Source organism: Grammomys surdaster, unplaced genomic scaffold (assembly GCF_004785775.1).
Source record: "Grammomys surdaster isolate TR1022 unplaced genomic scaffold, NIH_TR_1.0 125877, whole genome shotgun sequence".
Lineage (NCBI taxonomy): Eukaryota > Metazoa > Chordata > Mammalia > Rodentia > Muridae > Grammomys > Grammomys surdaster.
Genome location: NW_021620702.1, coordinates 832,360 through 844,967, shown reverse-complemented (window position 1 = coordinate 844,967; position 12,608 = coordinate 832,360). Strand labels below are relative to the sequence as shown.

The following is a 12,608-nucleotide window of genomic DNA, read 5'->3' as shown; positions in this document are numbered from 1 at the left end:
GAAGCATGGAAACAGTTACAAAAGTAACTACTTAATCAGAAGCATGGCTGATGATAAAGAAAGTAGAAGTGGTATAAGGTAACTTATCATCACTGTAAGTACTCGTGGAGCTTACAGAAAGTGTAGTGGGTGGCAGCACATGCTTGTGGTTTTAGCACTAGGGCAGAACTAGGACAAGCAATGGTTACAGACCAGCTTGGGCTACAGGGCAAGACCCTGACTAAGTAAAATAGAGGAGGGCTGGAAAGAGAGATGAATGGCTCAGTGACTAAGCTCATGCTGCTCTTCCAGGGGACCCAAGTTTGGTTCCCAGCATCCAAGTCAAGTGGTTTACAATGGACTGACCTGCAACTCCAGGGGATGAGATGCCTCTGGGCTCTGAGGGCACTTGACCTTATGTGCACAAACCTATGCAGGCATACACATAATTTAAAATAATAAAAATAATGTTTTAGGGGGCCTGAGAGATGGCTCAGTGGTTAAGAGCACTGTCTGCTCTTCCAGAAGTCCTGACTAGCTCACAAGCATCTGTAATAGGGTCCGATGCCCTCTTCTGGTGTGTCTGAAGACAGCAACAGTGTACTCACATACATAAAATAAATAAATCTTTTTTAAAAAATGGTTTAAAGTTAAGAAAATCAAATTGTAAAAGGGAGGAGGCTGAGACTGTAGCTCAATTGGTAGAGTATGTAAGGACCTGGGTTTGAGTCCACCAGTGATGGTGCATACCTATAATCCCAACACTAGAGAGGTATAGGCAGCCAGATCAGACGTTCAGGGACATCCTTGGCTACATAGTATGAGGCCAGCCTAGACTACATGACACAATGTTTCAAACGAAGGGGAGCGGCCCTGGCTCTGTGGATAAGGTGCCTGCCAAACCTGATGATCCGATTTTTTTATCCCTGATAATATATATCCCTATATGGTGGAAGAAGAGCACCGACTCCCACAAAATGTTCTTTTGAGCTCCACATGCATGCCATGACAAATAAAGACCTGTGCCACCACTGCCCGGGCCAAAATTTAATTTCTTTTTAATTAAAAAAAGAAGAAGAGGAAGAGAAGGAGTAGGAACAGTGGCAGGAAATGAAGACAGGACCAAAAGAAGTGAAATGTACAGCATGGTTTACCTGCCTGTAATCATAGAACCTGGGGAGCTGAGGCAGGGGGACCGTGATGAGTTCCAGACCATCTGGGCTACATGGCAAGACACACTGTCAACAAACCACAAACAGGGCCTGGTGGCTCACATCTATAATCCCAGCACTTGGGAGGTAGAAGTGAGAACATCAGGAGTTGAAGGTCAACCAGGGTTACTGTAGACTTTGCACTAAGACACACAATACTTTGAATAGCAGTGGGTACTACCGTGAGGGACCGAGCAGGGAAAAAGCCTGAACCATTTGCGGGAGAAGACAAGGAGTACACTTTTAGTGAGATGCTTGGGAAATCCTCACTAAGCAAATTTTGTTTGGAAAAGACCCGAAGGCAGCGCTGGAGCAAACCACGTGGCTCTGCCTGGCTAAAGTCTACCAAACACAGATCAGTAGGCACAGACCTTGAGACAGGGCTATGCCCTACAGTGTGAAGAGCTGCTGGACAAACAGAAACAGGAGCTGAGGACAGGGAGACAGAGGCAGAATCCTATGATGTGTGGGAAGATAGGGGGAGATTTAAGGGGAAGGACTACACTGACTTTGATTGATGTGATTAAAAAAAAAACAGAAACAAGGGCTGGAGAGATGGCTCGGTGGATAAGAGCACTCACTGCTATTCCAAAGGTCCTGAGTTCAATTCCCAGCACCCACATGGCAGCTCACAACTATCTGATGCTGTCTTTTGGTGTGCAGATTCGAATACAAAGTACCCGTATACATAAAATACAAAACCAAGTAAATCTAAAAGTAAATAAATAAAATGAAACGTACTTTATTAAAATACACGCTCACAAACAAGGGGGTGGAGAGATCGCAGAGGACCCAGGGGGCTCCCAGCTCCCACATGGTGGCTTACAAACATCTGAAACTCTAGTTCTAGGGGATCCAGTCCCTCTTCTGACCTCTTCAGGCACCAGGATAGTATGTGGTACATACAGGCAGGCAGAACACACACACATAAAAATAAATAAAGAAATCTTAAAAAAAAAAAAAACAAAACCTGCAGAAGGACAGGGCAGAACCAGGGAGATTGGTCAGGGCAGAGATCAGAGATGATGTCGGTTAGAACTCAGGTAGGGACAGTGATTAAGAAGTAATCAAATCCTTAACATATTCTGAACACATCATCAAGATCAATAAACCAATTCTCCCTCACACAAAGAGAAGAGGGGAGAGAGATTCTGATTAAGGATAGTTTTTGAACATTTGGCCTGACTCAGGCCCAAATGCCCATTATGTAAATGAGGAGGACTTTAGGAGAACAGGCTTGGAAATGAGAGCACGATCTCATTTGTGAGCAAAGTCTGAAATGTCTGTCAAACGGCCTCACGAAGATGCTGAGTAGCCTGGGTTATGCAAACACCTGGATGTAGAAAGGAGAGGCTCGTGGTCCTCACCCTAAAAGGGACATTTGAAGCCACAAAGCAATGTGACTCCTCAGGAGGGAGAATAGAAAAAAAACAAAACAAAAAAAACAAGGGGTCAAAAGTCTGCTGCTGAGCTATGGGGAGCTCGGGGTTTCCCTTGTAAGGATAAAAGGGGGTCAATGAAACAGAATGTGAAAGTGTGCTGGTGGGAAGCCAGAAGCGCGTTGGCCCAGAAAGCAGAGGACATTTCAAGGAGATGGGAGTCTTCTTGTGAAATGCCAAGTCCACTGGGGTGGGCTGGAAAGTGACTCCTGAGTTCAAAGCACAGGGTGGGAAGCAAAGCTCACAAGCCCAGCTAAAGCCACCGGAGGGAGGGACATGGAGGAGTGAAATGGTTTGAGAAAAAGAACAGAAGAAAGGGACTACACTCAGGGACATTAACATTTAAATGTATTCTTTCTCTCCTGAGCAGAGAAATGGCTCAGGAGATGTAGGGTCAGCCACTTCCTCCGACACACACACACACAAGTATACTTTCTGTATACATAGAGTGTGTATAGATGGTATGTGTGTACGTATGTGTATGTGATAAATGTGTACATAACTATGCTGAAATGCCTATCGTGTGTCTCTCCATATACATGATGAGAGAGACAGAGACAGAGAGAGGATGTACATACTTCCCAGAGAGAAAGAAACAATACAGGAGAGAGAGGAGGAGGGTAGTGGGAAGATTCAGGGTCTTATGGACCTGTGGAAAGCTCTACTTTGGCTAGTCTATCCACCTGCGATAACAAGATGAAAGGCAGTAGACACAGACAGGTGAGTAGATATAGTGACATAACTTGTCTGAGAACACAGACACAACTATAAGAAACAAAGTAACAAGATGAAAGGCAGTAGACACAGACAGGTGAGTAGATATCGTGACATAACTTGTCTGAGAACACGGACACAACTATAAGAAACAAAGTAACAAGATGAAAGGCAGTAGACACAGACAGGTGAGTAGATATAGTGACATAACTTGTCTGAGAACACAGACAAAACCGTAAGAAACAAAGTCGTCAGATAAGGGTGATAATCGCAGAGGAGGAAGAATCAGATGTCTCGGACAGTGGAAGACTAAATGGGCAAAGGAAACAGGACAGGCTAGCTGGGTAGCACAGGAACCTGAGCTCAGTAATACAAATGTACAATAAGTCCAGTTAGCACAAGTGAGTACTGAGAAGGCCTAAGCCATCCTGTGTGTGGGGGATGTGTGTGGTGTGGGGTGTGTGTATGATGAGTGTGTAGGGGGTGTGGGGTAGGGGTTGTGGTGTGGGGGGTGCTGTGTGTGGTGTGTGTATGTGTGTGGTGTGTGAGATATGTGTGTATGGTGTGTGGTGTCTGTGTGTGTGTGTAAAGCCTTCCCTTCAAAGGGCTGTTTGAGCCTAGCAATGGAAAATTCATTTGCATTAATCAGGCAGTAAGACTGTTTTAAACACAAAGTACAGCTCCCATGAAGTCCCTAAGGAAGGGGACATCAAAGAAAATTTTCAGAATGGACAGAAGTTCAGCAGATCACACTAGGAGAACAGTCGGGGAGCGGCACAGAAAGAGGCTAGAGAGGGAGGCAGGCCGTTGGAAAGCAACAAGACTCCAGAGGGGTGGGGTGTAATAATGATGGGGTGGTAGCCATTTTGAAAAAACCATTCTGAATGTAGGGTGGTGTGAGCCACCATCTAGGTGGGGGCCGGAACTGGAAACAAGAAGACCAACCAGTTTGACTACTTATTATAGTCTGAGCAAGGGATGATGGTGGCCCAGGCTGGGCAGCCAAGAGAATAGCTGAAGAAACACAAGAAAATCCCCACAGTGGCTGTGGCTTCATGATAGGAGAGAGAGCTTGGCTGAAGGAAGGGCACAGGGTCAGTCTGAGAGTGCTAACCTCTCCCATGGAGAAGCATGAAGATACCTCTGAAAAGCAGGGCAAGAATTGGTAGTGGACAGACTACGGATGGTGAGACAAGGAAAAGACAGTTGTGTGAGTGTGGAGAAGGCATCCCAGGGTCGGCTGAATCCTGCATTACAAAGTCAGAGAATAGAGTACACCCAGATCCCAGACTTGGCAACTAAACAGGGCACAGAAAAGCAGCAGCTGCTATGACAGTAAGTGAAGACAGGTGCGCTCTCTCTCTCTCTCTCTCTCTCTCTCTCACACACACACACACACACACACACATACACACATATACACATAAACACATGCATACACACATAGACACACGCATATACATACACACATGCGTGTGCACACACACATACACACACATATACCTACATCAACTCACATACAGGCACACATCCACATGCATATACACAGGCACACACACACACACACACACACACACACACACTTTCCCCCTTGCCTCCTTCTCTCCCTTCCTACCTGAAACAGGGTCTTACCCTGTAACCCTGGCTGGCCTTGATTCTACCGCAATCTCCCTAACCCTTGTGTGCTGAGATTACAGGCATGAACCACTCCACTTGGCTTCTTTGCTTTTGATATAACTTATTGACTCCCGTCCAGTCTTCCTCCAACTCCTCATCTGCCTGAGCTTCCCTTTGATGGATTGCTCAACCCTCAAGGTAGCTAGCCAGAGCACAGCCATGCTACTCAGACCTCACTACCATGTGTGTACCATAGTGTCTTCCCACATTGTCCCTCACTAGACTACAGGTTCCGTGGAGGGAGGAAATCCTTCTTAGTCAACGTCAAATCCTCAGCCCCCAGCGTGCCCCTTGGCACACAGAGAGTACATATTGACTGAATGAATATAACAATAAATGCCCGCCTCTGCAAAGACTGTCCTCAATGTGATCCACTTCTATTCCTATGAATAAGGACATCCTGGTTTACATGACATAGGTCACAAGGCAAGGAGCTTTTGTAGTTTCTTGCTCAAAGTTAAATTCAACGTCCCTGACCTTTTCCTTTCCCAAGTCTCAGCTGTCTAATTACCATCCCTACATCTGGAATGAATATACATATTCATCCACACCCTAGTCCTTCAGAGTTCGTAACCTTGCTTCTTTTAGCATCAAAAACCTAAGGCTGTATTGCAGTTTGGTGGCACACACCTATAACCCCAGCACTAGGAAAAGTAAGACAGGAGGACCAGGAATTCAAGACTAATCTTCTCCACGTAATGAATTGTAAGGCCAGCCCGAACAACAAGAGAGCCTGTCTCAACCAGACTACACCACACCCCATTCCCCTCCCCCTCAGAAAAAAAGAAAAAAAGAAAAAAAGAAAAAAAGAAAGAAAGAAAGAAAAGAAAAAGACAAAATTTAAGAGACCCTAACATAACAAAGCTACAAAACTTGGATGAGGTTCACTGCCCTAAGTCTCTCCTTCAGAAAATCCATGCAAGCATCTCCAGTGATTTTTTTTTTTTCACGGAATCCCTGTCGTATTTGTTTTAGAGACCCTGAAACCAGCTAGCTTGAGTGTTCTGAACGCTCATCAGCGCTGTCTGCCTCGCAGGAGAGTAGAGGTTTGTTAAAAAGGAAAGAACTGAGCAGAGTTCAAAAGACCTGCCCACCCCCAGGAATCCACGTCTAACTTCTCCACACTCCAACTCCCCCTCCTCCCGCCTCAGTGCCAGCTCACGCACCCTGCAGCGCCGCCAAGATTCCCACGATGCCCGTCCCTGCGCCCAGTTCGATCACCTTCTTGCCTCGAAAATCCACATTTTGACTCTCGAAATAGTTACACAGGCTCAGAGCCTATGAGGAAGGGAAAGAGAAAGAAAGTGGGAAACTGTCACAGCGGTGGTTCCATATGGGAGAGGCGGGGTCCAGGGACTGGACCTCTCAGGGACCCTCACTTAGGGTAGCCCATTCCTCACCGCATCCCACACGCGTGCCGCCACCCCAAGGCGCGACCCAAAGTTCTGCGTGATGCTCAGCTCGTGCCCACAGAAGCAGAACCGACTGCTCTCTGAGTAAGAGTCGGTGAAGAGCCCGACCTCCCGTGGGAACACGGATTCGGGCTCCGTCTCCGGATCGGTATGAGAGCTGGCCATCCGGCAGATAGAGCGCCCTTGCACCCTGGCCAGCGCTCGGATCCTCTCAATCCGTGCGGGGTTGAGGCTGGGGACTGCCAGCCATATGGGCTGCTCCCAGGCACCGGGCCCCGCCTCCCCAGTTCGCCCTCCTTCCTCCAGCTGGACTTCCTGGAGATGGATGGGTGACCCCCGGGCTGGGATCCCTGGCGCACATAGAACAGGACGTACACAGCACTGTACGGGCCAGACTTGGTTTGAGATAACCAGAAGAGAGAAGAAATGATGCTTGATTGTCGTAGGCGGGTCCCTCACATCCCGCTCACCTGTGGGGTGCACAGGTGCCTATGGAACCCTGACTAGGCAGGAGCGAGCCAAGGGAGAATGCAGGGTGTTCGGAGCTCGCCTTCCCGTACAGTTGGAGATAGCAGAGCGCCAGTTCCCCCGCCCGCTCCCTTCAGGGTCCTCTCCCCCAAGATTCAGCAGAATTTGCTCTTGGCTCTTTAAAAGGCGGGGCCTGCTGGCAGCCCACGGTGTGCGTCATCACCTGGCGCCGGGAGCTCGGTTCTCCACGTGGACTGTGTGGCATCATGGCGGGAGCCGAGGCCCCCCAGCCACAGAAGCGCTACTACCGGCAGCGCGCCCACTCCAACCCCATGGCGGACCACACGCTGTGCTAGTGAGCGAGCCGGGCGGGATCCGGGAGGGAGGGCGCCTCACGCAGCCTGGGGAGGCGGTCGCGCTAGGGCCACAGCTAGGACTTGAGATAGACCTGGGAGGACTGTCCGGATGACACATCAGCTGAAGATGGCTTAGGGAAATTGGGCAGAAGGCGGAGTCGGCTGGCTGGGAGGGGTCGTGGTGTTGGAGACTTAAGTCTGGTTGGACTTGACAACCAGTTCTAGGAAGAGGGAAAAAAGTATAGCCGAAACTAAAGTGAAGACGCGAAGCAAATTGTCATTTCCAGCTTCCGATTTCTTTTTAAAATTTGGTTTGGGTTTTCGAGAGAGGGTTTCTCTGTATAGCCCTAGTTGTCCTGGCACTCACTTTGTAGATCAGGCTGGCCTCGAACTGACAGAGATTCAGCTTTCTCTGCCTCCTGAGCGCTGGGACTAAAGGCGTGCAACACCATACCCGGCTCCGATTTTGGTTTTTGAATTTATAAAAAGATAAACATATGTACACACTCCTGGCCACTCCTTGCTCCGTCTTCACCACACAAAATACATAAACAAAGAGTGTCGGAGAGATGGCTCAATGGTTAAGAGGGCTTGACTGCTCTTCCAGAGGTCCTGAATTCAATTCCCAGCGATCACATGGTTGTTCACAACCACCTATAATGGAATCTGATTGCCTGTTCTGGTGTGCATGAAGTGTGCATGAACACTCATACACATAAAATGCACGGGTAAATAAAAATTTTAAAGTATGCATAAACAAAGTAGTGCTCCAGTGCCTCAGGCAGTCAGTCTCTGGGAAAACCTGATGCGTCAGTACCCAGAAGAGCTTGGCAGATCTGCAGCCATAGCCTCATGATGGGACTGTGATTCACACCCTAGAAGCCAGGGGACTTTCCATTACGTCTTCTACACACCACATGGACCCTGCATGCAGAATTTTTTTCTAAGCCTACCATTCCCCCCACACCTCTACACAAGCATGTGTGCAACGGTATGTCCAACGGTCTCATGTGTCTCATGTCTTCTTTCCAATAGCCCTGTGAAGCCAGAGGAGATGGACTGGTCTGAGCTTTACCCAGAGTTCTTTGCTCCGCTTACTCAAAATAAGAGCCATGATGATCCAAAGGATGAGAAGGAAAAGCACTCTGGGGCCCAAGTGGAGTTTGCAGACATAGGCTGTGGCTATGGTGGCTTGTTAGGTAATATGCTGGCCCTTTTCTTGGGACAAGGAGAGGCCTGGGTTCTGCCATCTCAGCAGGTTAGAGGCAGGATTTGTTGACCTTTCCTCCTGGGACCAGACACCAGTGACATCAGTGTGGAGAGCCTCCACCGTCCTTCTACTCTGGGTCTGTGGCCTTTGCCCTGGAGAAGGGAGGGGGCTGCCTCCAACGTATCTGAGAACCCCGGGGTTGTTCTGTCTGGCTCCAATGGCTCCAGTCCCTCTGTGAGCCATTCCACTGCCTTGTGCTGGGTCAGTGAGCCGGTCAGCACGAGCGTCAGAGATCAGCTCCTGTGGCCACTGATCCTGAACTGTCTCTCGGGGACTCCACCACCTTCCCTCTCCTACCCCTTTTCTCATCAGAACACATTCAGCTCCACCCTCTCATGTTTCGGGGTTCCTGTTACATTTCTTTGTTTTCCAGAGCATGCATGTCAAGCCACTGTTTACATCTTCCCTACAGATCTTCCTCTGTAGACAGATAGCAGTGTACCCTATAGACCTTCCCTTGTAGACAGATAGCAATGTACCCTATAGACCTTCCCCTGTAGACAGATAGCAATGTACCCCATAGATCTTTCCCTGTAGACAGATAGCACTGTCCCCTATAGATCTTCCCCTATAGACAGATAGCACTGTCCCCTATAATCTTCCCCATAGACAGATAGCAGCATACGCTATAGACCTTCTCCTGTAGACAGATAGCAGTGCACCTTACCTATAGACCTTCCCCTGTAGACAGATAGCAGTGCACCTTACCTATAGATCTTCCCCTATAGATAGCAGCGTGCCCTATAGTCCTTCCCCTATAGACAGTTAGCAGTGTGTCCTATAGATCTTCCCCTGTAGATAGCAGTGTCCCCTATAGATCTTCCCCTGTAGACAGATAGCAGCATGCCCTATAGATCTTCCCCTGTAGATAGATAGCAGCATAGCCTATAGGTCTTCCCCTATAGACAGATAGCAGTGTGCTCTATAGATCTTCCCCTATAGACAGATAGCAGCGTGCCCTGTAGATCTTCCCCTATAGATAGATAGCAGTGTGCCCTGTAGATCTTCCCCTATAGATAGATAGCAGTGTGCCCTATAGACCTTCCCCTATAGACAGATAGCAGCATACCCTATAGATCTTCCCCTATAGACAGATAGCAGTGTGCTCTATAGATCTTCCCCATAGACAGATAGCAGTGTGCCCTATAGATCTTCCCCTATAGACAGATAGCAGCGTGCCCTATAGATCTTCCCCATAGACAGATAGCAGCGTGCCCTATAGATCTTCCCCTATAGACAGATAGCAGCATACCCTATAGATCTTCCCCTATAGACAGATAGCAGCATGCCCTATAGATCTCCCCCTATAGACAGTAGTGTATCAGAGAGGAGGAGCATGGCGCTCGGAGACTGAAGACTTTTCTCACGTTAGCGCTTCTCTCCTTGTTAATTCTATGGTCTTAGCATTTCTGCCCTCCGTCTCCCAACTTTCACACTGCACCAGAGAGTGTTATAAAGACTAAATGAAGCCGGGCGGTGGTGGCACACCTATGATCCCAGCACTTGGGAGGCAGAGGCAGCTGGACCTCTGAGTTTAAGGGTAACCTAGTGTACAAATTGAATCCCAGGACAACCAAGGAAGCCCTGTATCAGAAAAAAAAATTAAATATGACTACATGATGATCACTGTAAAAACTCAAGAGCAAATGCGAACTGTGCCTATGGCTCCTGCCCTTTTATTCTAGTCTACATGACAGATCTTGTCTCGTTGTTGGTTATTTTATGTTTTGAATCAGGGTTTCACTATGTAGCCCGGTCTAGTCTGGAACTTCCTACATGGTACAGGGTGACCTTGAACTCACAGATTTGCCTGCCTCTGCCCCCCATTTCCCTACTTCCAATTGTTTTGGTTAAAGGCATGAGCCACCACATCGTGCTCCTGGGACAGTGTGACAGTTTTTGTGTTTTTCCTATCTCTTCTGCAGAAAATCTCTGCAGGGTATGGGTATCTCTGCCCCACCCCAGACTTAGATATCTAACAACTCTCTTTCCTGTTTAATCTCTCTGTACTTCCTCAAAATGTGACACTGATGGTCCCCTTGATGTCTCTATCCCCAGTGGCACTGTCACCGCTCTTCCCAGATACCCTGATTCTGGGTCTGGAGATTCGGGTGAAGGTGTCAGACTATGTGCAGGACAGGATTCGGGCCCTCCGTGCAACACCCGGGGGCGGATTCCAGAACATCGCCTGTCTCCGCAGTAACGCCATGAAGCACCTTCCTAACTTCTTCCGCAAGGGCCAGGTGCAACCTGGGGAGCAGCCGGGTGGGTTAGGCTGGGCGGCAGGTGGAGGTGGAGCCAGGCATTCATGGGCAATCCTATTGGTGCACATCTGTCCACAGCTGGCAAAGATGTTCTTCCTGTTTCCCGACCCGCATTTTAAGCGTACGAAGCATAAATGGCGAATCATCAGCCCCACACTTCTGGCAGAATACGCCTATGTGCTGAGAGTCGGGGTGAGTGAGGCAGAAGATGCTGTAGGTAGCCTGCCCTGGGCCCTTCGCTAAGAACTTAGTCTGGGGGAGGCTCGTTCAGGAAGTTGTACTGTCAGCGTCATCCCCCCCAACCCCACCCGCGTGGCTCAGCTGCATGTAGCCCCGATCTACAGAGATGTCACCTGTACAGGGCCTGGTGTACACCATCACGGATGTGCTGGAACTACATGAATGGATGTGCACCCATTTTGAAGAGCACCCACTGTTTGAGCGTGTGCCTCTGGAAGAACTAGTAAGTAGGACACCTGAGGGAAGTCGCAAGGGTGCAGGCTGCTCAGAGCGGGCTGTAGTTAGTCCTTGAACTTAGCTCAGGGCCAGGAGTCTCCCTGCCCTAAGGCATTTTGAAAGGTGGGCAGAGACATTCCGGACCCTTTTTCTGCAGAGTGAAGACCCCATTGTGGAACATCTAGGCACTTCAACTGAGGAAGGAAAGAAAGTTCTACGCAATGGAGGGAAGAATTTCCCAGCCATCTTCCGAAGAATACAGGATCCCCTCCTCAAGGCAGTGACCCCCAATCTCACCCTGCCTTAGCCCCTCTTCTAGTGACTGGAAAAAAGATCAGCTCACCATTCCAGGCCTTCCCAGGCTGGTGGGACTGTGAGGCCGTGACCTCCGCAAGAAGTCGGGGTGCAGTCTGTGGGTGTTCTTACCTGACACTCGTACTGCTCTTTTGTCCCTCCACTGTCAGAAGAAAGCAGGAGAAGCTGACTGAGAAGCTCAAAGGACCTTGGACCAGAGGGGATATTTGGAGGGCTGTGGGTGTTTCCTTCTCCTTGAGTTCCCCCTCCTCCTGGGGCCTCTCTAGCTGGGGTGAAATGTGTGGTGCCCACTGTCTTAGGCTGTATGTTTGGCTCAGGTTGCCTTCAGTTGTGTTTACTTTGCAGTTCTGGGGATGATGGGTGTGTGCTCACATACCAATGTGTGTATGTATCTACATGCCCATGTGTGTGTACCCAAGTGGATGTGCCCACATGCCCATGTATGTGTGCCCACGTGCCCAAGTGTGTACCCATATGTGTGCCCAAGTACCTGTATGGGTGTCCAAGTGCTCATGTGTGTGCCCATGTGTATTCCTGAGTGCCCATGTGTGTGTGTCCATGTGCCAATGCCACTATTTCCCAAGAAAGGCTATGGTATGTGTCAAATGCCTCCTGCCAACTTCTCCCTGCTTGCTCTGGAGGGCAAGAGGGTGGAGAACCTTCCTTGTCTTTACCATGTTGAACTTGATTGCAGAATTTCAGACCTGACTGACTGGCTTAGCAGTGCCTGATGGGAAGGGAGGGTAGGCGGAGGAACAGGGAGATAACCTGGAAAAAAATTTAAAGAATTATTTTTATTTTATGTGTTTGAGTGTTTGCCTGAATATATATGTATTCTCATCACACATGTGCCTGGTGCCCTTGGGGCCCAGAAAAAGTTGGTTCCCCCGAACCTAGAGAGACAGATGGTTGTGAGCTGTCATGTGGGTGCTGGGAACTGAACCCTGCACCTCTGTAAGAGCAGCCAGTGCTCTTAACTGCTAAGCTGTCTCTGCAGCCACTAACCCGGAGAATCGTGTGGCTGAAAACAGTAAGTGGTTGCTGACC

The 12,608-nt window shown here is 48.9% G+C and overlaps 2 protein-coding genes across 2 annotated transcripts in view; one reads left to right on the top strand and one right to left on the bottom strand.

Moving 5' to 3' along the window:
* Positions 1 to 6,597, bottom strand: part of Eef1akmt3 (EEF1A lysine methyltransferase 3) — a 9,457-nt gene extending 2,860 nt beyond the window's left edge. Inside the window, exons 1-2 of the mRNA XM_028752131.1 lie at positions 6,421 to 6,597; positions 6,187 to 6,298 (exon numbers count right to left, since the gene is read on the bottom strand). Coding sequence (XP_028607964.1) covers positions 6,187 to 6,298; positions 6,421 to 6,597 — 289 coding nt within the window. The remainder of the gene's footprint in view (positions 1 to 6,186; positions 6,299 to 6,420) is intronic.
* A 525-nt stretch (positions 6,598 to 7,122) lies between these two features.
* Mettl1 (methyltransferase like 1) lies at positions 7,123 to 12,363 on the top strand. The gene is made up of 6 exons (XM_028752129.1): positions 7,123 to 7,255; positions 8,292 to 8,455; positions 10,585 to 10,769; positions 10,869 to 10,982; positions 11,152 to 11,253; positions 11,404 to 12,363. Exons 1-6 carry the CDS (start codon positions 7,167 to 7,169, stop codon positions 11,551 to 11,553), a joined length of 804 nt encoding a protein of 267 aa, XP_028607962.1. The 5' UTR covers positions 7,123 to 7,166; the 3' UTR covers positions 11,554 to 12,363.
* The last annotated feature ends 245 nt before the right edge of the window (positions 12,364 to 12,608 follow it).